The following is a 27,393-nucleotide window of genomic DNA, read 5'->3' as shown; positions in this document are numbered from 1 at the left end:
TCCCCTTCATTTTCAGTGGGAACAGTGTTGTTTGTCTCCCTTTTTTTGCTAGTGTGTCATAGTCTGGAGTAAAATTTGTTGTGGCAATTCTTAGGAGAGATCCGAGGTGTTGGTCCGTTTACCCAGATCTGTGACGGGTTGATGTTCATGTGGCTGAACGTCACGTCGCGTACGTCGAGCCAAATTGGCCACTCTTTTTAAACACTCGGCACTCAGTGTCCACCTTGCTTTTCCTTGGGCGACTCATTTTAATGGAAGGATTCCAGGGGAAGGTTTGTGGGTGGCTTTAGCGTAAAACTGTATCTGAAAGCTCGGCGCACAAATTACAAGAATGCTGTTGTCACAGCCCACGCTCTAAATTCGGCACTGATACAAATAGAGCGCGAGTGCGCCATTTCCGTACTACTGAGTACGTACATGCACTTGTGAGTGTGCACCAAGCTTTCTGACACGGCTTCCGGTAGTAAATGCGCAGGCGAGTGGTTCCCCGTCTACTGGGGAAACGCGGTCATTGCAGGCAAATTACCGAAAAAAAAAAAAAAAAGTTTAATAATACAATTTATTTAGGGCTGGCGGGCCGGATTAAACGGTCCCGTGGGCCGGATGTGGCCCGCGGGCCGTAGTTTGCCCATACCTGATGTAGACAGAGAGTAGCTCTTGACATAAACATTCTTTATCCTCATTATAGGAGGACCGTGATTAGTTTAGGGTCGGAATGAACTATTATTTCAGAAATTGCTGTCTGTCACTAAATTCAATTACCGTAATTTCCGGACTATAAGTCGCGGTTTCTTTCATAGTTTGGGTGGGGGGGCGACTTATATGTTTTTTTTCACAAATTTTTACTTGCTCATTAAGACATCACTTACTTACAAGTATAGTTGACCACTTCCCATGTTATTTTTAGTATAGTTGATCACTTCACATGCTTTTATATCTTTATCTTGAACATATTCAAGACATAAAAAAATAGAGAAAACATCAAATAAAGCAATTAACACTTTAAAGCACCATATCCAAGTCCACTGTCCGCTGTATGTACACTTGCTCCATTTTTGCTCCTCTTATATTCATTATTATTATTTATTATTATTTGTTTATTTATCATTTATTCAACACACTTATTTATTCATTGTTTGTGCCTTCTTGTTTTTTTTTGTGTTGCTTGTATGCATATGTGTACTATCTCACCGAGGGATAGTGGGAACGTAATTTCAATCTCTTTGTGTGTCTTGGTATATGAAAAAAAAAAAATCGACAATAAAGCAGACTTTGACTTTGATAAAACAACCAAATAAACAAAACAAAAAACTACATCTGAAAAAAAATTATATTTTCAGACGAAACTGGATGAGGACGCTCTAAATTTCACCGTTGGCCGTGACTCATCAACTGGGTGGGTTTAAGAAAAATGGCACCAAAAAGAAACTCATATTTTGCAGGTTACAAACTTCAAGTTGTAAAATATGCAGCTGAAAACAGTAATCGAGCAGCAGAAATAAAGTTTGGAGAACCGTGAAGAGATTACTATTTCAAGTGACGTCAGTGGCACGGCACGGCGGTTGTTTACATAAAGGACAAACGTACCCACGTAAGGACTACCGGCATCATTAGCGGTGATCAGTTCTAAGTGACACGGAGGACAAAGAGTTTGAAGGAATTAGAAGGAATTGAAGGATTTGGAGTGACATAGAAGGTTTGAAAAACTATTATGGCTTTTACGCACGCCCTGTCCTACTCTACTGAGTCGGGGGCCGGCGCTCGGCCGAGTGGCTGTCCGCGAACGGTGCATGGGGCTTGGACATGGCCATTACGCACGCCCGGTCCTATGCCATGGAGCTCTAGTGTCTGGAAGTCCATGCCACCACACACTGTTTAATAAAGACCCGTTTACCGAACCCACGTCTATCCTTGTACTTTGTTAACGCTACAATATAGTTATATACTAGATCTGTGGAATAAAGACGAGGGTGATGTCAGGGCGCACGCGCGGCGATGTTGACAAAGGACGAGGAATTTGATCGATGGATTTAATGGATTTAAAGTGCACGGATAGTTTGATAATATTATTGCTTATATTATAGTTATTTGAAATATAGTTTATCTATCGTTATATGAGCCTGTGGAATATTTTGAAGTGCAAGCGCCCTCAGCCGCGCGCACCCATTGTTGACAAAGAACGATCGATGGATTTAATGAATTGGAGTGACACCGATGATTTTATAAACGTGTTATTCATGTAATCGTTTTGTTTAATAACTCTATATGTTACGTCAGGCCCATTCTCAGCTCTTCGTTTGTGTTTGTCACGTTAGCATACCTATCGTTTAGCCTGTCGCTATCGTATCGAACGATCGATGGATTTAATGAATTGGAGTGACACCGATGGTTTTATAAACATGTTATTTATGTAATAGTTGTCCTAAATCACTCTATATGTTACGTCAGGCCCGTTCTCAGCTCCTCGTTTGTGTTTGTCACGTTAGCATACCTATTGTTTAGCTTGTTGCTATCGTATCGAACGATCGATGGATTTAATGAATTGGAGTGACACCGATGGTTTTATAAACATGTTATTCATGTAATAGTTGTCCTTAATCACTCTATATGTTACTTCAGGCCTGTTCTCAACTCTTTGTGTTTGTCCCGTTAGCATACCTATCGTTTAGCCTGTTGTTGCTATCGTTTAGCCTGTTGTTGCTCGTTCATGACTGTTTTTGGTGTGGGATTTTGTCGAATAAATTGCCCCCCAAAATGCGACTTATACTCCGGAGCGACTTATATATGTTTTTTTTCACTTTTTGGGGCATTTTATGGCTGGTGCGACTTATACTCCGGAGCGACTTATAGTCCGGAAAATACGGTAATCGAATAGGAAAACAAATAATTTCCATCAACAACAGTAAATGTTTTCATGAGTTCCTCAACAGGCTCAATGTGGGTATTATCATCATCGTGGTCATTATCATCACCTGTATATAAGTTTGACGTAGGAGTAGCCCTCCACCAGCACAAAGCTGCTCCAGTCCCTCAGCAGCGAGGTGAGTGCAGAGTGGGAGATGCGACACTGGATGGTGCTGTACCGTCCGTTGTTGCCCGCTGTGTGCAGGTGTTTGGGCACCGGCCTGCGCGCACACAAACACTCCACTGAGCACATATGGCAACACAAAGTGCTTGTTGAGTGTCTGCCGGTGTGTCTCACATGTCATGTTCCAGGATAATGGCAATGCGGTGCATATGCAGCCACCTCTGCCAGAAGTTGGCATCCATGGAGAGGATGGGCTTCCAGTAGGAGGCGAACTGCGACTGTGACGAGTCTTTGGAGCTTCCGTGCTGCAGGGACAGAACCTGGAAAAAGCAAAAGCAGCTTACGGCAGCTGTTAATCAACCATCCTGTGTTGGTTTCATCATAAAACAAATATCTAGACAACGACAAGAATCAACATACTGCACATTTGTATTTAATACTTCGATGAATGGCTGGATAGAAAGATCGATTCAATAAATATTGGATGGCTGCAGCCCTGGACAAAAGCAATTGTTGCTGTCAAGCAAATGTCACCACGCATCAAATTATCCGAATGCGCGAAGCCGCAGAAGACGCAAATAAAAACAGACAAAGTGGCTTCCATTGTTGTCGGGATTACCGGCGTGGTGGATCCTGGCGGGACGTAGAAAAGCGGCACCCCGTTTTTGGTGCTCTCCGGGATGGTGTAGTTCTCTGGAACCGAGTTGAAAGACTGCAGGTGTACCAGCATCTGATCCGTCTGGTTGATACTGAAATGACGCCAGCGGTTGATCACTCGACGTCAAAGTGACCCGGGCGCTTGTGTACTACCTCTGCAGAGTGTTCCAGAAGCGGCGAATGACCGAAGTGCGGTAGGGGCTGGTGATGGGTTTCCTCTGCGTGCAGCTAATGTCGTGCAGGATGTCGTAGCTGCCCTCCATGGTTACCTCCACCCGTGTGCTGCGCTTGGCGGGGTCCAGCGGCCACGGAGCCGACGCCACGTACTCGATGTGCATGTTGTGCTTCCACAGGAGCACCAGCTTCACCTCCAGCTGGCTGCCGCCTGAAAGCAGGCAAGACAGCTCAAGTCGCAGCCGCTCGCCACGGTGCCGGACCAACTTGCCTTTGGTGAGGCCAATCTCTCGAATGGTGTAGCCCTCCCTGAGCCTGACAGACACCACGCTGATGAGGTGAGCGTGCACGTCCTTCTCCGTGTGCTTCTTCCTGCGCATGGCCAGCGCTGGGTTACCACTGGCGGACACCAGGTGCTCGTTGAACAGCTTGTGCTGGGACACTGCAAAACATACACAAAAAAAAACCAGAACCTTACATTTAAAAAATAAAGGAAACAATTATATAGAATCAGATTAGAACCCTTAACAATATACTAACTAGACAATTTGTAATCACCTGACAAAAAAAAAAAAAAAAACATACACATTTTTAACTTTTGGAGAAAAAAGACCTAAAAGGTTGTACTTTCACAAGGAAAGAAATCATAAAAAGTCAAGCTTGCAAGACCAAATTTTAAAGAAAATATGGACATTTACCAGCAGAAATTCTCAATCTAAAGCTCATTAAAAACAGGAATTAAATTCAGACAAGCTGTAATATTGAAAATGGGTAAAAATTTGTAACTCCACGGAAAAAAAAGTCATAATTAAATAAAGCAAAGTCATACATTTACGAGTCCTAATTTGCTAGAGGCCCACCGCTTAAGATGTCCGAGTTTATGGCATCGGGGGTCTTGAGGAAAGAGTACTTGAGGAAGGCCTTGTGGTAGGCGTTCATGTCGTGGCTCTCCAGGTCCAGCGGAGGACAGTTAGGCAGGTAGGACCCGAAGGTGGCCACAGAGATGAACTTCATCAGTTCCACGTTGGGGATGTAGCCAAAGCTGCAGTCGTACGAATACGGCCCTCCCACCTAAACGGCCGCACGCCCGATGACCTCGTCACATTGCAATCGATGGAGCGCAATGAGCAATTCACATAGGGACAAGTGGAGTGAAAACCTGCACAAAGGAGCATGTGATGGTTGCGCTCCTCAGCTGGTTGAGCAGCGTTTCACATACGACGACATCGGGAACGCTCATCACGCCGTCCGTGATGATGATGATGCCTGGAAGTGGTTAGGCCCGTGTTGACACACCAAAAGAGTGAGACAAGCAGCGAGGGCGGCCGAGCTCACCGGCGCTGGAGTTGGAAGGCAGCAGCTGCAGTGCCAGAATGCCCTGCCGCACCATGCTGACCAGGCCCATGTCTGCTGACACCACGGAGATGCTCGGCCTCCTGGGAGGCTGATCCTCTGCGCCGTTGCCATGGGGACCGCACTCCAACGAGCACTTGATACAGGACGAGAATAAATTACTATTATGAGGGGAAAAAAATGTCCCGCTCACGTTGCCAAGGTCACGACTTACACTTTCATGCTGCTGATTGAGAACATGGGCAATGTTGCTCTCTACCGCTTTGAGCTGCTGGTAGATGTGATGCAGAAAGTGGCCCAGGTCTGTTCGCTCCAGTTGACATCCCTGCACCAGGACCTGCAGCAGCCCTACAAGTTGAGCCAACATATACGCTTGGGCGCCGGAGAGGGCGGGACAGTGAGACCTGATGGGACGTGAGGCCGAAAATGGAGGAGTAGACCAGGATGGTGGTGAAGATCTTTGGCGTGAAGAGCTGCTGGGTGCCCGGGACCATGAAGGGTTGGGCAAGACCCGCCAGACATCGGGACAAGGCATGGAAAACCTCATCGAAAATCATCTCCCCTGTGCTGTCATCCTGCGAAACGGTGCATCCGTTAGCAAGTTAGCATCCTAATACAAAGCTAGGGAAAGCATTGCTTGTATACTGAATTCAGACAGATTTTAAAAAATCTCAATTGGCTACTTAAGAGTGTGTAATGGTTTTAGATGCAGTTCGTAGGCGAGGGACTCACCACGATCCCCGTGGACGGGCTGAGGTCCAGCTCGATGATGAAGCGATACCTGCGTGCCAGGAAGGTGGCATGAGTGGAGGGCACCAACAGGGCGGGCTGGGCAGCATTGGGGCGGGGGTGTGGCGGCGGGTCTCGGTGCCATCCTTTGGATAAAACACTCAGCAAGTCCAACTCGTTGGCAGAGTTGAGCTGCAATGGAGAGGAAGACAGCGGTTGGTCGCTGGATGGTGGGAATGTAAACAAAGAGGAGAAGAAGCTCACCAGCTCCGGCATGGACGCGGGCCTGATGACTTGGTTGAGTTTCCCGAGAAACCAGGCCAGACGCACATTCCTGGAGATGCTGTACTCCTCCTTCATCAGCAGGTAAATATGCTCAGCATCTTCCACCTGGACACATGACATTTACGTTTTTTTTTTTGCCAAAAATCAAATTTTTGATTCGAACCCATTCATAAAATAAACAATGACATTATACAAAACAAGCTTTGCTCGCTGCATTAAATTTCTACTGATAGTTGAGGGTGCTGTTAGTGGTGGAGTCCTGCAGTTTACAGGTAGTTTAGGATAAAGTAAGTAACAGAGTTACGGCGGTCCCGTGCTATCGGTATACAGCATTTTCATGACATCATGATTGACGTTGTGTCGCCATATTTTCCCGCCTATTTTTAACATGACTAATTAATGAATGACACCATGAAGAAGTCCCTCAAACACACTGACACAAGTTGAACCTCATCAACTCACACTCACGTTAGGTGTCGAGCACAAGCGAGGTGGCAGCCATTAAATACGAGTTTTTGTTGACAGTGTCAAAATGTGATGCTACTTAAATCCACTTGCTTGGATGTTAGTTGATGACAAAACAGGAGCAACAGTGAAATTAAGCCAGTGCATCACTTCTGTCCTTGCAACAGCATTTGTTGGGCTCAACTCACCTCAGTGTCCTGTCTCTCTGCCATGCCGTGCGTAGCATAAGGACCGCGGGGATGTTGGCGGTCGTCAAAACGATCAATTTGGAACTTGCTTGGGTCGAAACTGGCGTCTTGTTTGTCATGTAGACGTCTATGGACACTCGTCTTCTTCGCGCTCACTACTGGCGGTTGGATTAGAACTAACAAGCTCACTACTGCTATCAGGCGGTTTGAAGTGAAAACTGAAGCGCCTCCGCTCGAATTAAATTCGTTCTCCATATCCAAAGGAACAAGATTAAATTTATAAACAGAATGAAGCCATTACTCAAAATAGTTCATGTGGTATGAATAGTTCTACATGATATCTCGATAAGAAAAATCAGGGAGCAACAGAGGAGGTACTGAGGAAATACTTATGAATAAAGAAATAAGAACTAATAAAGGGAACTCTTAATGTGGGTAAACGGGAACTACATAATGAAATAGAATCATTAAACAAATAATTAAAATGTTTAAAGTATGAACGAGATGAGCAATTGAGTGGAATTGTGTAAGATCGGTTTATTAAATTGATTTTGTCTGCATGAGAATTTTGACACCAAGAAAACGCAGCAATACGAGAGGTCTTTGAGTGGCGCTAATGTTCAATTATAGTTTGGAAACACAAAGAAGACTGCCGTGGCACTTTGTAATGACGTCATTATAACGCGACATTTTCTCCACGCTATAAGACCCTTACGTCAAATTCAGCGTGTTTCCCTTACCATTTCTCCGCATGCGTTCATTGTGAATCAATAAAATGGACGACACGTCGGATCCAATCAAAGACTTCGAACAATGGAAAAAGAAATACAACTTGAAGAAAGCTCGCGTCAAGCGTGAACGAATCAAGAAGAAGCCGGAGTGGCAGGTCGAGCAAGAGAAGATCGACCGGCTGGTGAGCAGGTACGGCGACATCGACAGCAAGGAAGTCATCAAGTTCTCCGACTTCCCAATTTCCAAGAAAACCCTCCTAGCCCTCCAGAAGCACCAGTACAGGCAGCCCACTGAGATCCAGAGGCAGACGATCGGCTTCGCGCTGCAGGGGAAGGACGTGCTGGGAGCCGCCAAGACCGGATCTGGAAAGACTTTAGCCTTCCTCATCCCGGTGCTGGAATGTCTGTACCGCCAGCAGTGGAGCTCCGTGGACGGCCTGGGCGCCCTCATCATCTCTCCCACCAGGGAGCTGGCCTACCAGACCTTCGAGGTGCTCCGCAAGGTGGGCAAGAACCACGAGTTCTCGGCGGGCCTGATCATCGGCGGAAAGGACCTGAAGGGCGAGTCTGAGAAGATCCACCGCACCAACATCGTTATCTGCACGCCAGGCAGGCTGCTGCAGCACATGGATGAGACGCCTGACTTCCACGTGACCGACCTGTGCATGCTGGTGCTGGATGAAGCCGATCGCATCCTGGACATGGGGTTCGCCAGCACGCTCAACGCCATCGTGGAGAACCTCCCCGTCGGCCGGCAGACGCTTTTGTTCTCCGCCACGCAGACCAAGTCAGTCAAAGACCTGGCGCGACTTAGCCTCAAGGAGCCAGAGTACGTGTGGGTGCATGAGAAGGCCAAGTTCAGCACGCCGGCCACGCTGGAGCAGAGCTACGTAGTATGTGAGCTCCATGACAAGGTCAACATGCTCTACTCCTTCATCCGAAGTCACCTGAAGAAGAAGATCATAGTATTCTTTGCCTGCTGCAAGGAGGTGCAGTACTTGTTTCGCATTTTCTGCCGCTTGCGGCCGGGCATCCCCGTGTTGGCGTTGCACGGCAAGCAGCAGCAGATGAAGCGGGTGGAGGTCTACAACGACTTCCTGCGAAAGAATAACGCCGTGCTCTTTGCCACGGACATCGCCGCGAGGGGGCTGGACTTCCCCGCCGTCAACTGGGTGCTGCAGTACGACTGCCCCGAGGACGCAGACACCTACATCCACAGGGTGGGCCGCACGGCCAGGTACAAGGAGGGCGGCGAGGCCTTGCTGCTGTTGATGCCCTCCGAGGAGATGGGCATGATTGCCCAGCTGCAAGAGAAGAAGGTGCCCGTCAACAAGATCCAGGTGGGTTGTCCCGCTTCTCTCGAGGTGTGCTCAGTTTTCTCTTCTGGGCAGAAAACTGAGAAACTTTGTGTTTACTTTTGTTTTTTCGTAGGAAGACGATAATAGGATGATTGATACTGGTATTGGTCAACATTGCTATTTTCGATATGGTTAAATTAAGCTGGTATTGTTACTTGGTACCGGTACATTCTCAGCTTTGTGTTTTATGTATGTGTTTTTTTTTTTTTTTTTTTTTTTTTTTTTTTTTTTTTTTGCTTGCTCAACATCTAAGCTCATGTTGTGATTTGTTGATGGCAGGTGAATCCAGAAAAGCTCCAGAATGTTCAGCAGAAGCTGGAGGCCTTCCTGGCTCAGGAGCACGAGCAGAAGCAGCGCGCCCAGCGCTGCTTTGTCTCTTACTTGCGCTCCGTCTTCCTGATGAGGAACAAGGACGTGTTTGACGTCTTCAAGTTGCGGTTGCACAAGTACGCGGTGTCCTTGGGCCTGGCCATGGCGCCGCGGGTGCGCTTCCTCGACAAAGCTGAGGCAGGGAGAACGGCCGAAAAGCGAGGGGAAGACGAGGAACTGAGCAGCTTCAAAGCTCAATTAAGAGGCGATTTTCCTCACCAAGAGGAATCTGAAGATGACAGTGATAATGAAGATCAGGCCAAAGCGCCCTTCCTGGATGCCGACGATGACGACCTGAGAGAGATAGACTTCCTCACAGTCAAACGAAAGGATGTCTTCAAGAATGAGGAAGAACACCAGACCCAGGTGGATGAGCCCATCAAGAAGGCGCCCCAAAAAGTGTCCAAGTACAAAGAGGCCAAGAAGATCCTCAAAAGGAACTTCAAAGTCAACACTAAAGTCTCCTTCACCGAGGAAGGGGAAGCCATCCAGGTTTGGCCTCCCGTGCAGAGCTTGGCCACCAGCCAGGATGGGGCACAGGAGGAAGACGACGTGTCGGGGATCAACGTGGAGAAGGCCAAGGAGCGGCTGAGGAGGGAGGACCGGGAGTTTGACAAGCAGGAGTATAGCCGCAAGGTGAAGGCCAAACACCGCGAGAAGAGGCTAAAGGCCAAAGCGGCCAGGAAGGAGGCCAGCAAGCAGCACGCAGACAAGTCGGAGGATGACAGTGACGAGGTGGTGGCATATCTGGCCAGCGGCAGCGAGGAGGAGTTTGACCCCAGCACGCTGCCGGACCCCGACAGACGATGTGATGACACCGAGGATGAAGACAGACAAGTTAAACGCAGCTATAGCAGCAGTGAGGAAGATGAGGCACCACGGCGGGGCGGGAAGAAGGCAAGGCAGCAGCAGCAAGAGGAGGAACACGCATCGCTGGACACGGGCCTGTCGCTGGCCGAGGACGAGGAGCTGGTCCTGCGGCTGCTCTCGGGACGCACGTGAATCTAACAGGACTAAATTTGTTTTGCTAATTTTGTCATTATTGTCATGTCACATGCCAGACTTGACTCTAGTTCGACTTTGACATCCTTGATATACTGTATATTAACCATATTATTATAACTTGGATATAAAGTGTTACAAAATAATTTGTATTGTGTTTTTTTTGCTTAACAATCACAAAGGAGTCATATTTCAGATTATTCAAGATGCTTACAGCCTTTCTGCAGTAAGAAACAGCCTCGTTTTCCATCCATCCATCCATCTTCTTCCGCTTATCCGGGGTCGGGTCGCGGGTGCAGCAGCTTCAGGAGGGACTCCCAGACTTCTCTCTCCCCAGCCACTTCATCCAGCTCATCCCGGGGGATCCCAAGGCGTTCCCAGGCCAGCTGAGAGACATAGTCTCTCCAGCGCGTCCTGGGTCGTCCCCGGGGTTTCCTACCGGTGGGACATGCCCGGAACACCTCCCCAGGGAGGCGTCCAGGAGGCATCCTGATGAGATGCCCGAGCCACCTCATCTGGCTCCTCTCAACGTGGAGGAGTAGCGACTCTACTCAGAGTCTCTCCCGGATGACCGAGCTTCTCACCCTATCTCTAAGGGAGAGCCCGGACATCCTGCGGAGAAAACTCATTTCAGCCGCTTGTATCCGGAATCTCGGTCTTTTGGTCACGACCCAAAACTCACGACTATAGGTGAGGGTAGGAGCGTAAATCGACCGGTAAATTGAGAGTTTTGCCTTTTGGCTCAGCTCTCTTTACCACGACGGACCGGTACAGAGTCCGCATTCCTGCCGACGCTGCACCGATCCGCCTGTCGATCTCGCACTCCATTCTCCCCTCACTCGTGAACAAGACCCCAAGATACTTAAACTCCTCCACTTGGGGCAAGATCTAATCCCCGATCCGGAGAGGGCATTCCACCCTTTTCCGATCGAGGACCATGGACTCGGATTTGGAGGTGCTGACCCTCATCCCGACCGCTTCCCACTCGGCTGCGAACCGCTCCAGTGAGAGCTGGAGATCACGGCCTGAAGAAGCCAACAGCACCACGTTGTCTGCAAAAAGCAGAGACACAATACTGAGGTTCCCAAATCAAACCCCCTCAACGCCTCGGCTGTGCCTAGAAATTCTGTCCATAAAAATTAGGAACAGAATCGGTGACAAAGGGCAGCCTTGGCGGAGTCCAACCCTCACTGGGAACGAATTCGACTTACTGCCGGAAATGCGGACCAAATTCTGGCATCGGTGACACAGGGACCGAACCGCCCTTATCAGTTGGCTCGGTGCCCCGTACTCCCGAAGCACCCTCCACAGAACCTCCCGAGGGACACGGTCGAATGCCTTCTCCAAGTCCACAAAACACATATGGACTGGTTGGGCGAACTCCCATGTACCTTCGAGGATCCTGTTGAGGGTGTAGAGCTGGTCCACTGTTCCACGGCCAGGACGAAAGCCACACTGCTTCTCCTGAATCCGAGGTTCGACCTCCTGACGGACCCTCCTCTCCAGCACCCCTAAATAGACCTTACCAGGGAGGCTGAGGAGTGTGACTCCCCTGTAATTGGAACACACCATCCGGTCCCCCTTCTTAAAGAGGGGGAACCACCACCCCAGTCTGCCAATCCAGAGGCACTGTCCCCAATGTCCAAGCAATGTTGTAGAGGTGTGTCAGCCATGACAGCCCCACAACATCCAGAGCCCTTAAGAACTCCGGGCGGATCTCATCCACCCCCGAAAAGGAAACGTGGGTCCCCCTTCCCATGGGCTCACCACCTGTGGGAGGGGCCAAAGGGGTCGGGTGCAGTGTGAGCTGGGCGGCGGCCAAAGGCAGGGACCTTGGCGGTCTGATCCCCGGCTGCAGAAGCTGGCTCTTGGGACACGGAATGTCACCTCTCTGGCTGGAAAGGACCCTGAGCTGGTGTGCAAGGGAGAAAAGTTCCGACTAGACATAGTCGGACTTGCCTCCATGCACAGTTTGGGTTCCGGTACAAGCCCTCTCGAGAGGGGCTGGACTCTCTTCCACTCTGGAGTTGCCCACGGTGAAAGGTGTCGAGCAGGTGTGGGTATACTTATTGCCCCCCGGCTGGGCGCCTGCATATTGGGGTTCCCCCCCCGTGAACGAGAGGGGAGCCTCCCTCCGCCTTCGGGTGGGGGGACGGATCCTGAGTGTTGTTTGTGTCTATGCACCAAACGGCAGCTCAGAGTACCCACCATTCTTGGAGTCCCTGGAGGAAGTGCTGGAGAGCGCTCCTTCTGGGGACTCTATCGTTCTACTGGGTTACTTCAATACTCACGTGGGCAATGACAGTGAGACCTGGAAGGGCGTGATTGGGAGGAACGCCCCCCCCCCGATCTGAACCCACGTTTTCTTGCCACAAATTAATTTTTTACCTCACAAAATTTTCACATATCACATAATGAAACAGTTTTTCGATTTTTTTTTAGAAAATGCATTTAAAAATAATAATAATTCACATGTAGATTAGTTGTCACGAGTTGATTAAACTTCCCCCCCCACACCAAAGTTTCTAAAAGTGAAACACTGGATGCACTTCAATGTCATTCAAAACATTCACAGTATTTCACTTTTGTTTTTCCAATTTTACCACCTCATGACGACGTCAGTGTTTATTTTTTGTCCATGGCGACGAGCATACCACTGTCATCACATGACACCAGCATATCGCTTTCACTTCCTGGCAAAGACAGCAGACGTTCCGCTTGAATAAAAGACTGGTTATTACGTGCGTGTCCTTCGACCGCTTCACATGTTGCTGATGTAATCAGCCATGGTGGTTTTTGAGTTCCACTCATTGGTGAGGAGACGGCAGAAGGGGCGGAGCTTGTCAAGTGCCGCCTTCCACGTGTTGACGTCGCGGTCCCCCGGGTTGGTGGTGAGGTCCAAGGTGAGTTGGCGCTGAGGAGGATGCGAGCACAAAGCCTCGGCCAACAGTAGCAGGTCTGCTGGCTGAATGAAGTTGGCTCTGACAATTGAGGATTAATATTTTGGAATTAGATATACGTTGCGTCAAGTGGAAAAATATCACCGCGTCGATATTAATTGTTAGCCTGTGTGGCTATTGTATGTTAGCATAAAGCGAGCGGAGGCCATTGGCCTTGTTTTAAAGACAGGTGTCATTTTCATTGTTTCCTGTTTACCCTAACGAGTTGAGTGTAGCACAAGAAAATTTGGGGACTCGTTCACTATCTACCAATCTGCTGCCTCGCTGCGCCTCAAGCAAACGAGGAACCGCTCTTCTGAGCACTCACCCGACGTGGAGGTATTCCAGCGAGCTGGGCGCGGGTCCTGAGAAGAGCTGGGCCAGCACGTGCACGTCTTTGGCTGCGGAGACACACACATGCGTCAGACACACGTTGAGTTGGCCATTAGTGAAAATGCGACGCTTACCCAGTCGATTATGAGACAAGGTGAGCTTGCGCAGAGACGGCAGCGTCTTCAGGGCATCCACCAGTTGACGAAGACTCTCGGCCTTGTCCACGGCACATTCCAGAAGACGACAGTCTTTGAGGTGGAGCTCTGGAAGACCACAAAGCAGGAGAATGAGAAGAAGGACAAGAAGGTAGAGGAGGCGGAGGAAGGATGAAGACAAGGACAACAACAAAAGGTGGATAAAGCGGAAAGATGGAGGATGAAGCCAGGCAAAAGAGCCACGTCTCACCTTCCAGCTTGCAGACGCTCAGCAGCTTGATGATCTCCTCCAAACAATCGGACAAGTTGAGGTCCAGCAAGCTGAGACTCGTCAGCAGAATGTTGGACTCTGGCACACATGAACGGAACCAATCATGAAGACAATCATATAAGATCAGATTGGAGAAATTTGCATTGAAAAATGAAAACAAATGCTCATCATCTTTGAGATCAGATGAATTGAAATGCAATTTCTAATGTGATAGGGATTCCCGTTTTCAGCCTGTGCAAAATGAAGCGTGACATCATCAAGTGGGGCTACTTACCTGTGAGTGTGTTGAGGAGTTCCTTGAGGGAGTGGCCGGTGGGCAAGCGCATGGCCGAAATATGCAGCGAGACCAGCCGTGGGCTCACTCGCAGCACGGTCAAGAGGAACTCGGCGTCCCGCTGGTCCTCATACAAATTGACTGACAGGTGCTCCAGTTCAAGTTCGCCTGGGGAGCCAAAGTGAAAACGATTGACCGTCCAACTGCTGCTGCCTTAGCTTCGGGGTGTTTGAACGCGTTCGAACCCCCTCCCGCCATCGGCTCACCTTTGAATTTCTTTTTGTTCTTGTATGCGTAGACGACGGCCCCCACATGCAGCTCCTTCAGCTCCAGGTAAGCTTGCAGCAGGTTGAAAAGCAGATCCTCCGTGCACTGTATTGAGGGGATGGACACGCGACGGAGGCAGCGGCGGGAACGTGAGGACAAAGACGCCAGCGCCGTCGTCAAGGTGTCCTCCAGCAAGATGGTCAGGTCGCGTTCGACTTGAACAATCAACGACAGTGACATGTCAACACGCTTACATCCATTAAAAATATATATGATTGGAAAAAACATTGTTTTTTCAGATCATATATATTTTTTATGGATGTTTTATGGATTTTATGGACCAACAAACTGTTGGTCAAAAAGATAGTATTTGTCCAAATATTCATCTTTTTTCCAATATTAATAATCTTCCTCTGTCTCAATGCCAACTCTTGTTTTTACACTTTCTTAAGGAAGTTTTAAATTGAACACTAACAACACTAACAATTATTTTAAGAATCAATTAATCTATTTTTTTTATTCATTTGTTTTTTATGATTTAAAAACAAGACACTTGTGTATTATATAAAAAAAAGTGCTCCATTAAACTTTTTTATAGTGTTGGGATTATTTGCTCTGTGTGACATTTAATATTTCAGAAAACAAAGAAAACCCGTCAGTGGGCCCAACCGCAAGCAAGAAATGGCAGTTCCAGCGTCAGCGTGGTAAGGCTGTCCAACGTGGGCAGGATTTGGACCAGCTCCTTCATCATGTCCAAGTTGCAATCAGTGACTGTAAGACTTTGGATCTTTCCAACCGGACACGCCGTCTCGCAGCCCGGGTAAGAGACTTCACAGCAATGGAAACGCGAGCTCACTGTCTTGTCTGTCTTCAAGTGTTTGGCAGGGGGACCATTTTCATCCTCAAATTCTTTGGAATTCATTGACTCTTCTGAATCATATCTGATGTTTATTAAACATCTCTGCTGCTCCACACCAGGTTTATACACATGGTCACGGTCATAGAATAGCCAAGTCAAAAAGCAGCCAAAAGCTGAATTCACACTGACATGTTTAACCACACCGTGGTCCAAAAAGCGATGCACCAAGAAGGTGAAAAGTTCGTCCAAATCCCGGGACGTGGAACTGTCGGTCCACTCCAACTTTAGCGACTCCACCGTCTTCTCGAGACTGGAGAGAAGGGGATCCCCCACTGTCAAGTTCACAGCCAGCTCCATGTCAGAGCTGAGCGTCACATGCTTGACGTACTTGACCGCCGTCGAGAGGAACGTGGGCAAGTCCATGTGATTCCAGATGTCCAAGTCGACGTATGGGCGGCGGAGACGATGGGCAAACATCCATTGGGCAAACATCCGTTGCATCACTTCCACTCTTACTTCCTGTGAAGTGTTAAAGGTCTTTTGCTGGAATCTCGTGTCCCTGCCGGCCAACTTTTGGTATATCTTCATCCATGCCGAATAGGTGGACACTCCTTTGCGCTCGAGCTCTGGCTGAAGCTGATCCAGCTGGCACGGGTTCATGTAAGGAAGGAGGTCTTTCAACAGGTCTGCTGGCACACCTGAGGCGGTGCAAACAAAATATAAGCGAGAAGGACAGAAAAAAAAGCGATTTTTTTGTGATCATTTATCTTATGTGCCGCTTTCGCGCTTGCATTAGTTTGAGGCGCCATCAACAACAAAAATAGGCAAATGTTCCACTTACTAAGAATCGCAGCTGCATCTATTTTTTTAAGACTGAAATGATAGTGGACGGCTTCCAAGCAGAGCCCCCTTAAAGTCCTGATCTGTTCCTCCCTCATGCTCTTTAAAGAGCACATCGTCTTTGCAGCGTGAGGATTGGCGACGTGCCTTTCTATTTGTTTAAAAAACAAACAAAAAAAACCATCCGGCTTTCCCTTTCTAGGGAAGTGACGTCAAGAGAAGATGTCGACCATAAAAGCACTAGCGACCCCACTGGCAGGGAGTCCAGCCGACTCGTTATTTCACGGTTCAAACTTTCCCTTTAATTCTCTGTACGGCGTATCATCGACTAGTTAAATTTTAATATGTCAGACCCCCCCCCCCCCCCCACACACACACACACACCAAAAAATAAAAATAAAAAATACCCCGAAGATCAAAAGTATACATATTTCAATCACTTGTTTTTCCAGCATATTGGAGGTCGATATCTGTAATGAAATAGAATTTTTAGGAATTTTTATGGTCAATCATCCCTGAGTTGCTGGAAGTCAGCAAAGCAGCCTGGCATCGTCGTGCACGCACCCTGCACCATAAAACCTGCACAAGAACCGAGCACGGTTGAAGGTCACTAAACCACAAAAGGACTTTTTGGGGAGGGGGTGGGAGGGGGCGCTGCGGTCCAATATAACGCGCATGCGCACTGCTAGCGGACCGCTTGGCACGCAAACTGCAATATGGAGAGACCGCCTGACAGCGGAGGCTGCACGGAGATTACGGGCTGGGAAGACCAAATCCAGGAGGTGCGCATCACCGGCGAGGAGGGCTGGGAGTCACCGGTGGTCCTTACTCCAAGCGCGGACCGTAGCTCCCCAGTTGCGCCCGACTCTCACCCGAGAACTCCGGACGGCACCCGTTTGAGCGACAACACGCGCTTGGCAACACGCTATGCCGTGCGCATCTTCAGGGAGTACCTGCGCGACAGGGCGCGCAGTCCGGACTTTGAGAGCCTGGACAAGGCGGAACTGTGCGCGCTGCTGCGCTCCTTCTACGCGGAAGCGCGCTCCAAAAGCGGTCAGCTGTACAGCAAGTCGTCTCTCGTCAGCATCCGGAGCTCGCTCAACCGCTACCTGAATGAGCCGCCCCATTGCCGCACGCTGGACCTCACCAAGGACCCGGAGCTGCGCGGGGCCAACCTCACCTTGGCGGCGGTGATCCGGCAGCTGGAGGAGCGGGGCGGCGGGCCGGTGGTGCAGAAGCAGGCCATCGCGCGCTCGGACCTGTGCCGCCTCTACGAGTCATCCATGTTCGACGCGTCCACGCCGCCGGGGTTGCTCAACAAAGTTTGGTTCGAGACCTGCATGTACTTCAGCACTAGAGGACGCGAGAAGCAGCGCGAGCTCCGTAAGGACTCGTTCGCGCTGGCCGCGGACGAGCAAGGCCGGAAGTTTGTCTACTTCCGAGACACGCGCAGGAGTCGGAAAACGACCACCAAGGACGACGTCACTTTGCGGCCGCGCATGTACGAGACGCGCACGGCGTTGTGCCCTTACGCCAGCTTCGTGCGCTACCTGTCCAAGCGCAACCCCCTGTGCCGAGCTTTCTTCCAGCGGCCACGCGATGCCTGCAGCCCGGCCGACGGCACCTGGTTCGAAAACAAGGCCGTCGGGAAGAACCTTCTGGGAACACGCATGCAGATGCTGTCGCGCGCTGCCAAACTGTCCCGGACGTACACTAACCACTCCATCGGCGCCGTCTCCATAGCGACGCTCGACAGCATCGTGGGCGGTGCAGTGGCGACAGACGACACAGGCGGCAGCGAGCGTTTTCTGGTTGCTGTGGCAACGCAACGCGCTATCACGGGTGCTCAGATCGGAGGTCTCTCTTCTCCTCACCTCAAAGGACCCCGAGAAGCCAGAGACAGACGCGCACATGCACAACATTGTGTTCACTCCACCATCACCCAGGTAGCCTGAAAAGTCACGGGCACTTAATTAGGGATGAAATGCATCAGAGTTTCTTCTCTCTAATTCTACAAAGCTAGCCAAAGCTAACAGGCCAAGAGGTGGCAGACAAAGTGCTGATCGAGAATGTCATGTATCCCAGGACAGCGACGGGCAGACTTCAGCGTCCCCGCCTGGTTCGCCTGGCATCCCCACGCTGGCTCAGCTGAGCAAAGCCAACGCCCCGGTCCACGTTGACGTGGGAGGTCACACGTACACCAGCAGCTTGGAAACCCTCACAAAGTACCCCGACTCACGGTGAGACGTGCTGACTCTAGTGCTTGCATTGGAGGCTCATGGTGGTTTGCTTGGCCTACTTCTGTAGCTTCTAAATGGTTGGGATTGCCTTTCAGCGGTTCACAGCAACTGGTGTAGAAAATGCCAGAATGAAAATGAAATAATTTCCATTATGTGACGCGCTAGCAGTGTGTCAGCAGGATCGGGCGACTGTTCGACGGAAGCGAGCCCATCGTGCTTGATGGTCTCCGGCAGAATTACTTTATCGACCGAGACGGTGCCATGTTCCGCTACATCCTCAACTTTCTACGTACCTCCAAGCTTCTCCTCCCGGACGACTTCAACGTGAGTGCCAAGCTGCTCCTTTAGCAGTTCACATGGAGCTTACCTCTTGTCCTGTGGCTGTGCCGCAGGAGTATGCTTTGCTGTACGAGGAAGCCTCCTTCTTCCAACTGGCTCCTCTGCAGGAAGAACTTCGGCGCTGGCGCAGCAGGCAGGAAGACGAGAGTGCGCTGCCGTGGGAGTGCGTACTGGTTCACGTGGCCCAAGACCAGCGCGAGAGGATCGATGTGAGCGGTCACCGAACCACCCTGGAGGAGGTCTTCCCGGAAGTCAGAGCATTAGCATCTGAATCTGGAAACGACAGACCAGAGAACGACGACTCACACATCCGTCGCTTCCCTCTCGACGACCACTGCAGTCTCACCTCTGTCCAGGTGGGTCAGGAATACTAAATTGTCTTTAAAAATAGAAACAAAAGTTTGGGTCATAGTTAACATATTTGTCCTGTAGGTTCATCCCAGATTCAAAATTGTCTTAAAAAAAACTTTTTGCAATTTTGGTGTCTCAATACAACGTTTTTGTTGCACTTGCAGGTGCTGGAGCGCTTCCAACAAAGAGGATTCCGGGTGACCAGTTCGTGTGGCAGCGCCGAAGCCTCCTCATGCTTCAACCAGTACCTGTTAGGCCGAGCGAGTGGCCGGCACCCCATCGCATGTATCAAACGCGAAGAGCTGTAAAAAGTCGAGTGGCCGACAGACTGCTTCTGTCAACCCTGGAATGACGATGTCATGTGACAGGAAGCCCAGCACAAAATGTTTCCTCTGTGAAAATATTTTTTATTTACAACATGACGCAAAATGCTTGTTGACATTATTTTTTTTTTAATGAAATAGAGAATAACATAAAGAGAGCTTCACCACAACATTGTTGCTAATTGTTGGATTGTTGCTAATTATAGACCTGTCTGGGGTCTTCTTTTATGAACACAAAAACTTGAAAAGTCATTTGACAAACACAAAATACTTCCACTTCAATATGTAAATTTAAACTGAGTAACCGAATTCAAATAAGCCTTTCCTCGGTCGTTGTTTTGCTTTGGTTTAAGAGTGGAAATTTGAGATACGATAAGCAATTGTTTGGCACGTAGAAAACACGTCCTCAAATTTACCGTCAAGCTGAAAATGAAACACTGGGCATAAACAACCATGCTAGCTCAAAATGCTATTGACAGTCTAACCATATTTTGGCATATGCAACAAGAGCAACATGGTTGCAGCTTGGCATCCTTGGTGGCTTTATTATTTTATTTATTTTTATGAAAGGAGAATTTGCCATACATGTGTTTTGAGGGACGAATTCCACTCGTATCTCAGGGCAGAGGGCACCACTGCATTCCAGTTGTAATGATTGGAATGGCTGGACGAGGTCAGAGCATGGCTTTGTAGAAGGTGAGAGAGCGTCGCAGGAACTGGTCCTGCTCCATACACACAAGCAGGTCACGAAGCATCACGCGGCTCACGCGATGGACCGCCTGCCTGGGCGCCAGCGACACCTGACACGCATGCACACACCCACAATCTCATTGGTTCTCGCCGTCTGTCACACACTCTGGCTCATAATCTGTACCTGGCCTTCGGTGTTACTGATCGGTCTCTTCTTCCTGGGGCCGATGGCCGCCAGAGCGGTGAGGTTGGCTTCTCGTTTCTGCTGCTGAGCTTCTTCCATTTGTTGCAACTTAAGCGGGGAAGGACGACAATAGCAGAGTCAGCAAAAGCACATAAAAGAACAAACTGCGAAGGTAATTTGCATGGAGTGTAAAAATCAGTACCTCTTTGGCTCGCTGCTTGAGCTGCTGCTGCAGAGGATCCTCAGTGTGTGAGCGACTCTGTGAGCGAGACAAACATAGAGAGAGCCAAATGGGGTGAGACAGGAGGCGGAGGCAAATTTTGGGTGAGACGAGGCCGCGCTCGGCCTGAGACTGACCCTGGCCAAGCGCATCATCTTGTCCCGCTCCTCTTCATCTTGCCTCTTCTTCCTCAAAGTGTCCACTTCTTCCAGGAAATGCAGCTGCGAGCGGACGTCGCTCACTTTGATTTGACACGGGTCATCCTGACGACAACAAACGGTCACCGGGAGCTCGAACGTGACGCAAAGCGCCTTTGGTACCTTAAGCGCCCTCTTGCGGTGCTCCGCCATCACGCGGAGCTTCTGGAGGAGGCCGCGGAGATACTCCTGGGCGGCGTGAGAAACCAGAGCCACCGCCTCTGGGCCCACTTGGCTCACCCCCAGTGGGCGTCCCGTGCACAGGATCCGGCCCAGCACGGGGCCAGGAGACAAGAAGAGCTGATCCTGGCACGACTGCACGACCGAGCCCACCGCGCTAGTCAGGATCTGAGCATTCTCCTCACGCAGGTTGACACCCGCCATGGACGCCACGTCGTTGATGTCGTCATCTTCTCTGCCGGAGGATCGCGGACGGATTAGCAAGGTGCTCAGTCATTGATTGGCCCATTCACTGATTCTTGACGGGTGACTTGACTTACTTGTACGAGGCTGAATGGTCCCTGAAAGCAAGTTTGGTGGCACACGGAGGCTCTCGAGCAAACGCTTGCGTCATAGAGAGCCCACCTACTAAAAACAATCATAAAAAATAAAAATAATAATGAACAAATAATAATAAAATGTATAATTTAAAAAAATAAATAAATAAATAAAAATATATAATAATTATGACAAAATCTGAAGCAGCGGGGCTGACCTGTTAAGTTTTTTCCAATCTGGACTGGGGTGACTTTAGGGGTCGAGGAGACTCTCAAGTTCTTGGAGGTCAAAGCTCTGAACTGGGTCGACACGCCTGTGCCACTTGACTGTAAAACGGATCATGAGCCACACTTGATGTGACTTTTGACAGTTACCAGACTCAAACGGCACAAACCGCCAGATAGAGGGATCTTAGACTTGGAGCTGGGTTCACATTGGGCTTCTTCACCGCAGGGCCGCAGAGGGGGGAGGAGGAGGAGGAGGAGGAGGAGGAGGAGGAGCAGGCCTGCTGGACGAATACCTGAGGGTCTGCGGTGAGGCGGCGCACTGCTGGGAGACTTTTCTGAAAGTAGCAGAACTAGTAAAAGTAGTAAGCCAGTGAATGAGCTCAAACAGAACAGTGAGCGATCAATGCTCCCTCACTCACCTTGAGGAACGGCACCAAGCACGGCTGCGGTGTGGACTTGAGCTCCCGATAGAGCGCCTCGGTGAATTCCTCCGCCTCTATCCTGCCTTCCTGCAGCGACAATGTGAAAGTTATGCAACAACCCGACGCCATAAAACAGAAAGTCAAAGAGAAATGTCAAGAACCCCACCAGCAGAGTCCTGACCAGGCCTCGCACGTTGTTGGCCATGTCGGCCGACTTGGAGTCGCTGGAAGCCAGCTTCATCAGTGTCACCAGGAAGTTCTTGCACTTCTTCACACTCTCCAGCGTCTCCTGGTGGTCGGCAGGAGGAAAAAAAACGTTTAGGCGACATGATATGAAACTAAGTGTGCGAGGATGCGGCACTCGCCTGACTAAATGTGGGTGGGGGCTCCTTCATGGTTTCCACGGTGACGGACCGGTGTTCAGGCTCCACGCCGCGCGTTTGAACAGAAGCTGGCTTGGGAGTCACGCCGATCACCTGAAGGCACACAAACAGATGAAATCTTTGCGCAGAAGCCGTGAGAACATTTCAAGCATTTTGTATTAGTCTTGGAAATTCTTACTTCCCAATCATCATTTAGCTCACTATCACAATATATGACATGACATTTTCTTCGTGTTTCATTCCCCGCATTGAATAACCAGTCACTCTGGCGGGAGCACTGAGAGGATGGTCCGAGACATGCTCCTACCTTAACCATGGGCTTCTGGAGTGCCGTCGGTTGTAAAGTCTGAGGAGCCGGAGCCGTCATCCTGATCACTGTCACCTTCTCGTTGCTTCGACCGGTGGCACCTGGTGTGGACGCCTCATGTTGCAAAGCGGCACAAACGGTGACCATGAGTGCACACGAGTGCGGCCTTGCAGTGTGCATGTGTGTGTGGGGGGGTTCTCTACCTGGGGAGCCAGGATTCCGGTGGCTGTGCTGTTGCTTGTTCTGGCCCCCTGTTGAGCCTGAGCAAAAGCCTGCTGAGACATCAGCATCAGCTGACCGCTGCCACTCCGGATCAGCATCATACCTGTCCATTTAAATGTACGTATGTAAACAGTTTGAAGTAGCCATTCATTCTAGTACTAGTTCCTACTAGTCGTTATATATTGGGGGAATCTTGTCATGTTGCTACATGTATACCAGCCAGAAAAAATGTTTCAGTCGTGAGGACAAAAATTAAATACCTGGTGGAATCTGGATGTTAGCGGGCAACTGTGTCGGAGCCGGTCGAGGCGCCACGGGCACCTGCGGTCCAGCTGACCTAGGCACCGTTATCACCACTGTCCTCCCCTGGACTGACGTCGAGTTCATGGTGGTGGCCTGGCTCAGAACCGCTTTGGGACAGTTGGCACTTGCACTGCCAGGCTTTGAAACTTTGGTTACCATCATGACGGCAGGGGACAACATCTGAGGTGCTTGAACTGAGGAAGTGGGTTGGTAGACTTCCCCCTTAGAAACACCTGGAGAAGGAACAAGGCCACACTTGGCTGTGACTTGTAGGGTCTTCACTTCATTTGTGGGCTCTTCATCTCCTGCTGTCCCCATGGGGTCTTTATTTGTTGCCATAATTGCCTCTAAGTGGGAAACAAATATGACTTTGTGCAATCCAGTTTGTAGGACAGTTCTTCAACGATAATATCTTTATTCATAACCTAAATTACTTAAATTGGGGAAAAAATGGGATTTTACACAACTACATCGTAAAGGCACATTTTTTTCAACAAACTACATCAAAGAAACTTACCTTTGTGTCGCTTTGTGTACTTTCTAAGCACACTCAAACGTCATACGAGCCTTTGGCTACTTTAACCAGCCAGGATCTTGAGGCAGGTGTACGTAATGTATCCATTTTGAACAGATTATCAAAGGGAAATGTGTTTCAGCTAATCTATAGGCAAGTATTTCCGACATCGGCAGGCGGCATCGTGTCTGACAAAGCGTATATTTCAAACAATCGCGATCTTTGAAATGTTTGCTAACACTTCAAATCTAGCCAATCCACGAGACTTCGCATGTAACGCGTTGCTAAGACACGTAACAGCATATAAAATAATAAAGTTAAAGTTAAAGTCCCAATGATACACGTGTTATACAAAATGTCAGAAAATGTACGCCAAGTGTTTTTAGGATGGTCGAACCGGTGGCGCCTCGGGGCGTGCATATGTAAATTACGCACTCTTCAGGTGACGTGAACGCAACCTACGCCTTTTACGCTCGGACTGCATTCACGGCAAACGGAATATTCAGGCTTGTTGAATACCCTTTTTTTTTTTTCGTTCTTACACTCGACGTAAAAATAATTTTGGTCCAAGATAACTTTCGCACTTTTCATGTGGCTTGAACGCACCGTGACGTTTTCAGCGCATCAGCAATGCGTTCAGGGCACACTGGAAGAACATGTACGTGTTGAATCGTGCCCAAACACACACAGAAATTGAAAAAAATAAATAAATAAATAAATAAATAAATAAATAAATATATATATATATATATATATATATATATATATATATATATATATATATATATATATATATATATATATATATATATATATATATATATATATATATATATATATATATATATATATATATATATTATGTTCCTCTCGTTTTAATGCGCTTAACACACAATAAAAACATTGGAATTTCGGTCGACGTTTAATACGTAGAGCCACCCGAAGTTTTGTTCAACGACACACCACTTGTGTCTGGAACTTCAAAGTAAATGCTCCACCGGAACACTTGCTTAAAAAAGCTTTTTCATCTTGGTTTCCGACAATTTGGGCGAGTGGGCGTGTCAGGCAGTGATAAATGCATTACTGTAGTCGCGAGTGGAGAGTTTATATCACTAAATCATATAGCGTCCCTTTAAATAAAGGTTCTCAGTAATTGATGGATGACTGAAATCTAAATCATGAATTTAAATTCAGTGTAAAAAAATTTGCATGAGCAAAAATAAACGCAGTTTGGTCACGGTGAAAAGCTGTAAACATGCAAAAACATTTTAATGTGTAATCCAAAGAACATGTACAAGGGTTGCGATAGCTATCCAACAACCAGAGAGAAATAACAAAAAGCAAAAAGTCCGATCTGTACAGTTTATAGTGAGAAGACAGCATCGAGGGCATGACAAAAAAAGCAAAGCTTCGCTTCAGCTTCGACGTCCGTCCGCTGTTGGCTAACTTGTGCGCTACAGAGCCGACGGCTCCCTCTGGTGGCCAATGGCTGCATAAGTTATACTTTGTGAACGACTAAAAGAGGTTGGCGTTTACTGTACATGTCTTCTCGCCCAAAATAAAATAACAATGATGATTTGACAAATGACAAATGTAATGACAAATTTGGAGCCACCGCACACATCGGCAGTGACACTGTAAGTCCAGTGTTTTGCTTTGTCTTTGCCACCACCAAACTGATTGGTGTTAAAAAAAAGTTCATGAAATGATTTAACTTCATTTTCAATCAAACACTTTACAAATTATCGTTGGATTAATATCGCTAGATTGAAAATGCAATTTAATGTATATTGAAAAAGATTTTTTTCTCAATATCAACAAATGCTGACATTTTAAAGATATTTTATTGAATTGTTTTTGTAATTTATTAATTTAATTCTTAAACAAAGTTGACAAGTTTTACCGCAGTTTTTAGAATTTATAGTTAATGTAATAGTTTATTTCAATGTGTAAGTGCGTAAAATTGTTTACTTAAAAGTTAAAAAAGTTAAAGTCCCAATGATCGTCACACACACATCTGGGTGTAGTGAAATTTGGGGAGAGGGGAGCAGTGAGCAGCAGCGGTGCCGCGCTCGGGAATCATTTGGTGATCTAACCCCCCAATTCCAACCCTTAATGCTGAGTGCCAAGCAGGGAGGCAATGGGTCCCATTTTTATAGTCCTTGGTATGACCCGGCCGGGGTTTGAACCCATGAGACTTCCAGTCTCAGGGCGGACACTCTACCACTAGGACACTGAGAAATTAATTTGAAATAAAGAAATGAAAAAAGGGGAAAAATTAAAAATAAATTCATTTGATTTTTTACCCTTGTAAAAACAATGAATGAACCAATTATTCAATTTAATAAATATTTAACTATTATTTTGCCAGTACGTATCCCACTATTTACAATAAACAAATTATTATTGAGGACATTGAAAAAAAAAACAGCTGAATTAATTACACGACTCTTGATGATGACTTGATGGTTGAGGGCGGGCCATCAGTGAGCCGTGGGCTGCACTTTGGTACCCCTGCTCCAAATCGACCAATTAGAACCAGCGCAAGCCAAAATGAATGTACAGAAAGGCACGTTTGACCTCAGTGTTCTTGTGAGATTCAAGTGGAAGTCTGCACCGCCGCCACCTGGCGCCTCTGCCTCACACCAAAAAGCGTCCCCAGTGAGAGCGTCCCTCCCGGTCGGGGTCGGTTCGGGCGCGGTCCAACCTTCAATCGTCGCAGCCGCCACCGCCGTAGAGGTCGGCCAACTTGCGGAACCTGGGCCCCCAGTCGCCGAGGTAGTCGTAGTCCTGGTCGGCGCAGCTGGAGGCCGAGTGCAGGCTGCTGAGCGATCCAGCCGTTGAGCCGCCGCCTTCATAGTCGAACACCAGCAGCGAGTCGTATGGCGGCGCCGTCGGGTCGTTGTCCGCCGCCTTCAAGCCCTGAAATGCAGGCGTGCAAAAATAAGAAAAGTTCAACCCCAAAAAAACGATTCTCCTCCCTCCACACTTTTCGCCAAGCCAGCCCGGTACAATTAGGGCAGCACTTCAAGCCTCTCTCATGACCTGTGTGGACCCTTTCACGCGGTCTGACAAGTGAGCGAACTGGCTGACCTCCTTGTTAACCCTCCCCGGAGAAGACCCGTCACAACCCAGTGGAATGGAAATTTGTTGGAGAACTCCTTTCAGGCTGCTTCTTCTGTACAATTTCTTAGTGAGTTGCAACAACTTCCATTCCAACACATAAGAAATGTGTCAAGTCTGACTGTGTGTGTGTGTTATGTGTTGTGTGTGTGTTGCAGTAGACGGACAGCATGCTGACTGTGTGTGTGTGTTATGTGTTTTGTGTGTGTTGCAGTAGATGGACAGCAGAGGGCGCTGTGCAAGAATGCCAGATTACGCAGTGGAGAGGATTTGGGTCAAGTCGGACAGACGCTGCCTGTTTGGATTCCGCAGATTAAGAAGCGTAACCTCCACACGCATAAACACACACAGACACACATTCACCAATGAACACGCACACACATTCAAACCAGCTCTGAGCGATGGATTGATTGATGATGCACCGTCGGCGCCGCCACGTGTCGTGAGATCGGTTCAGCCCGTTTGAATGAATAAAAATGCGACGTTGCAGTTACATTTGGCTTCTCTTTAGTGACAAGAGTTTAAAAATAATTAGCAATCCACTGGGATTGGCTCCAGCACACCCGCGACCGC

At 48.5% G+C, this 27,393-nt stretch overlaps 6 protein-coding genes and 1 long non-coding RNA gene across 23 annotated transcripts in view; 3 read left to right on the top strand and 4 right to left on the bottom strand.

The window, feature by feature from the left end:
* Positions 1 to 7,025, bottom strand: part of szt2 (SZT2 subunit of KICSTOR complex) — a 30,052-nt gene extending 23,027 nt beyond the window's left edge. For 9 of the 10 annotated variants that reach the window (XM_049728665.1, XM_049728704.1, XM_049728696.1 and 6 more), the window contains exons 1-12: positions 6,880 to 7,025; positions 6,206 to 6,331; positions 5,945 to 6,133; positions 5,617 to 5,787; positions 5,195 to 5,549; positions 5,019 to 5,125; positions 4,720 to 4,930; positions 4,131 to 4,301; positions 3,839 to 4,070; positions 3,648 to 3,777; positions 3,203 to 3,348; positions 2,973 to 3,125 (exon numbers count right to left, since the gene is read on the bottom strand). In XM_049728665.1, the coding sequence (XP_049584622.1) occupies positions 2,973 to 3,125; positions 3,203 to 3,348; positions 3,648 to 3,777; positions 3,839 to 4,070; positions 4,131 to 4,301; positions 4,720 to 4,930; positions 5,019 to 5,125; positions 5,195 to 5,549; positions 5,617 to 5,787; positions 5,945 to 6,133; positions 6,206 to 6,331; positions 6,880 to 6,903 (2,015 nt within the window). In that variant the 5' untranslated portion in view covers positions 6,904 to 7,025. The remainder of the gene's footprint in view (positions 1 to 2,972; positions 3,126 to 3,202; positions 3,349 to 3,647; positions 3,778 to 3,838; positions 4,071 to 4,130; positions 4,302 to 4,719; positions 4,931 to 5,018; positions 5,126 to 5,194; positions 5,550 to 5,616; positions 5,788 to 5,944; positions 6,134 to 6,205; positions 6,332 to 6,879) is intronic. The other variant, XM_049728717.1, reaches the window with a different exon arrangement.
* Positions 7,026 to 7,541: 516 nt separating this feature from the next.
* ddx10 (DEAD (Asp-Glu-Ala-Asp) box polypeptide 10) lies at positions 7,542 to 10,485 on the top strand. The gene is made up of 2 exons (XM_049728830.1): positions 7,542 to 8,950; positions 9,248 to 10,485. The coding sequence occupies exons 1-2, from the start codon at positions 7,655 to 7,657 to the stop codon at positions 10,337 to 10,339; spliced, it is 2,388 nt and encodes a 795-aa protein (XP_049584787.1). The 5' UTR covers positions 7,542 to 7,654; the 3' UTR covers positions 10,340 to 10,485.
* Positions 10,486 to 12,949: 2,464 nt separating this feature from the next.
* On the bottom strand, positions 12,950 to 16,569 carry lrrc41 (leucine rich repeat containing 41). The gene is made up of 8 exons (XM_049728933.2): positions 16,279 to 16,569; positions 15,248 to 16,135; positions 14,578 to 14,793; positions 14,312 to 14,479; positions 14,017 to 14,115; positions 13,746 to 13,874; positions 13,607 to 13,679; positions 12,950 to 13,320 (listed from the first exon to the last, which is right to left on the bottom strand). The coding sequence occupies exons 1-8, from the start codon at positions 16,391 to 16,393 to the stop codon at positions 13,101 to 13,103; spliced, it is 1,908 nt and encodes a 635-aa protein (XP_049584890.1). The 5' UTR covers positions 16,394 to 16,569; the 3' UTR covers positions 12,950 to 13,100.
* Positions 16,570 to 16,712: 143 nt separating this feature from the next.
* Positions 16,713 to 19,700, top strand: LOC125974065 (uncharacterized). Of its 5 annotated transcripts, none has more exons than XM_049728903.2 (5): positions 16,717 to 18,223; positions 18,363 to 18,517; positions 18,694 to 18,841; positions 18,964 to 19,212; positions 19,372 to 19,700. In XM_049728903.2, the coding sequence occupies exons 1-5, from the start codon at positions 16,994 to 16,996 to the stop codon at positions 19,513 to 19,515; spliced, it is 1,926 nt and encodes a 641-aa protein (XP_049584860.1). In that variant the 5' UTR covers positions 16,717 to 16,993; the 3' UTR covers positions 19,516 to 19,700. The 5 variants fall into 5 exon arrangements, with proteins under 5 accessions (XP_049584878.1, XP_049584869.1, XP_049584860.1 ...); XM_049728883.2 differs by having other exon boundaries at positions 16,719 to 18,223; positions 18,910 to 19,212; XM_049728893.2 differs by having other exon boundaries at positions 16,720 to 18,223; positions 18,697 to 18,841; positions 18,910 to 19,212.
* On the bottom strand, positions 19,594 to 23,845 carry LOC125974052 (transcription initiation factor TFIID subunit 4-like). Of its 4 annotated transcripts, none has more exons than XM_049728865.2 (15): positions 23,701 to 23,845; positions 23,141 to 23,530; positions 22,862 to 22,983; positions 22,659 to 22,772; positions 22,334 to 22,444; positions 22,135 to 22,257; positions 21,966 to 22,055; positions 21,714 to 21,881; positions 21,537 to 21,645; positions 21,322 to 21,409; positions 20,945 to 21,236; positions 20,762 to 20,887; positions 20,607 to 20,663; positions 20,405 to 20,512; positions 19,594 to 20,330 (listed from the first exon to the last, which is right to left on the bottom strand). In XM_049728865.2, the coding sequence occupies exons 2-15, from the start codon at positions 23,520 to 23,522 to the stop codon at positions 20,205 to 20,207; spliced, it is 2,016 nt and encodes a 671-aa protein (XP_049584822.1). In that variant the 5' UTR covers positions 23,523 to 23,530; positions 23,701 to 23,845; the 3' UTR covers positions 19,594 to 20,204. The 4 variants fall into 4 exon arrangements, with proteins under 4 accessions (XP_049584822.1, XP_049584800.1, XP_049584811.1 ...); XM_049728843.2 differs by having other exon boundaries at positions 19,640 to 20,330; positions 21,714 to 21,896; XM_049728854.2 differs by having other exon boundaries at positions 19,640 to 20,330; positions 21,322 to 21,406; positions 21,714 to 21,896.
* LOC125974097 (uncharacterized) lies at positions 23,718 to 27,313 on the top strand. Its single transcript, XR_011087605.1, has 2 exons — positions 23,718 to 23,850; positions 27,035 to 27,313. It is a non-coding gene; the product is annotated as an uncharacterized lncRNA (long non-coding RNA).
* The window catches only part of LOC125974037 (cadherin-2), a 28,798-nt gene continuing 26,342 nt past the window's right edge, over positions 24,938 to 27,393 (bottom strand). The window contains exon 16 of the mRNA XM_049728819.2: positions 24,938 to 26,619. Coding sequence (XP_049584776.1) covers positions 26,407 to 26,619 — 213 coding nt within the window. The 3' untranslated portion in view covers positions 24,938 to 26,406. The remainder of the gene's footprint in view (positions 26,620 to 27,393) is intronic.

Source organism: Syngnathus scovelli, chromosome 10, assembly GCF_024217435.2.
Source record: "Syngnathus scovelli strain Florida chromosome 10, RoL_Ssco_1.2, whole genome shotgun sequence".
Lineage (NCBI taxonomy): Eukaryota > Metazoa > Chordata > Actinopteri > Syngnathiformes > Syngnathidae > Syngnathus > Syngnathus scovelli.
The sequence above is the reverse complement of the archived record's forward strand: the minus strand, read 5'-3'. Positions and strand labels throughout refer to the sequence as shown.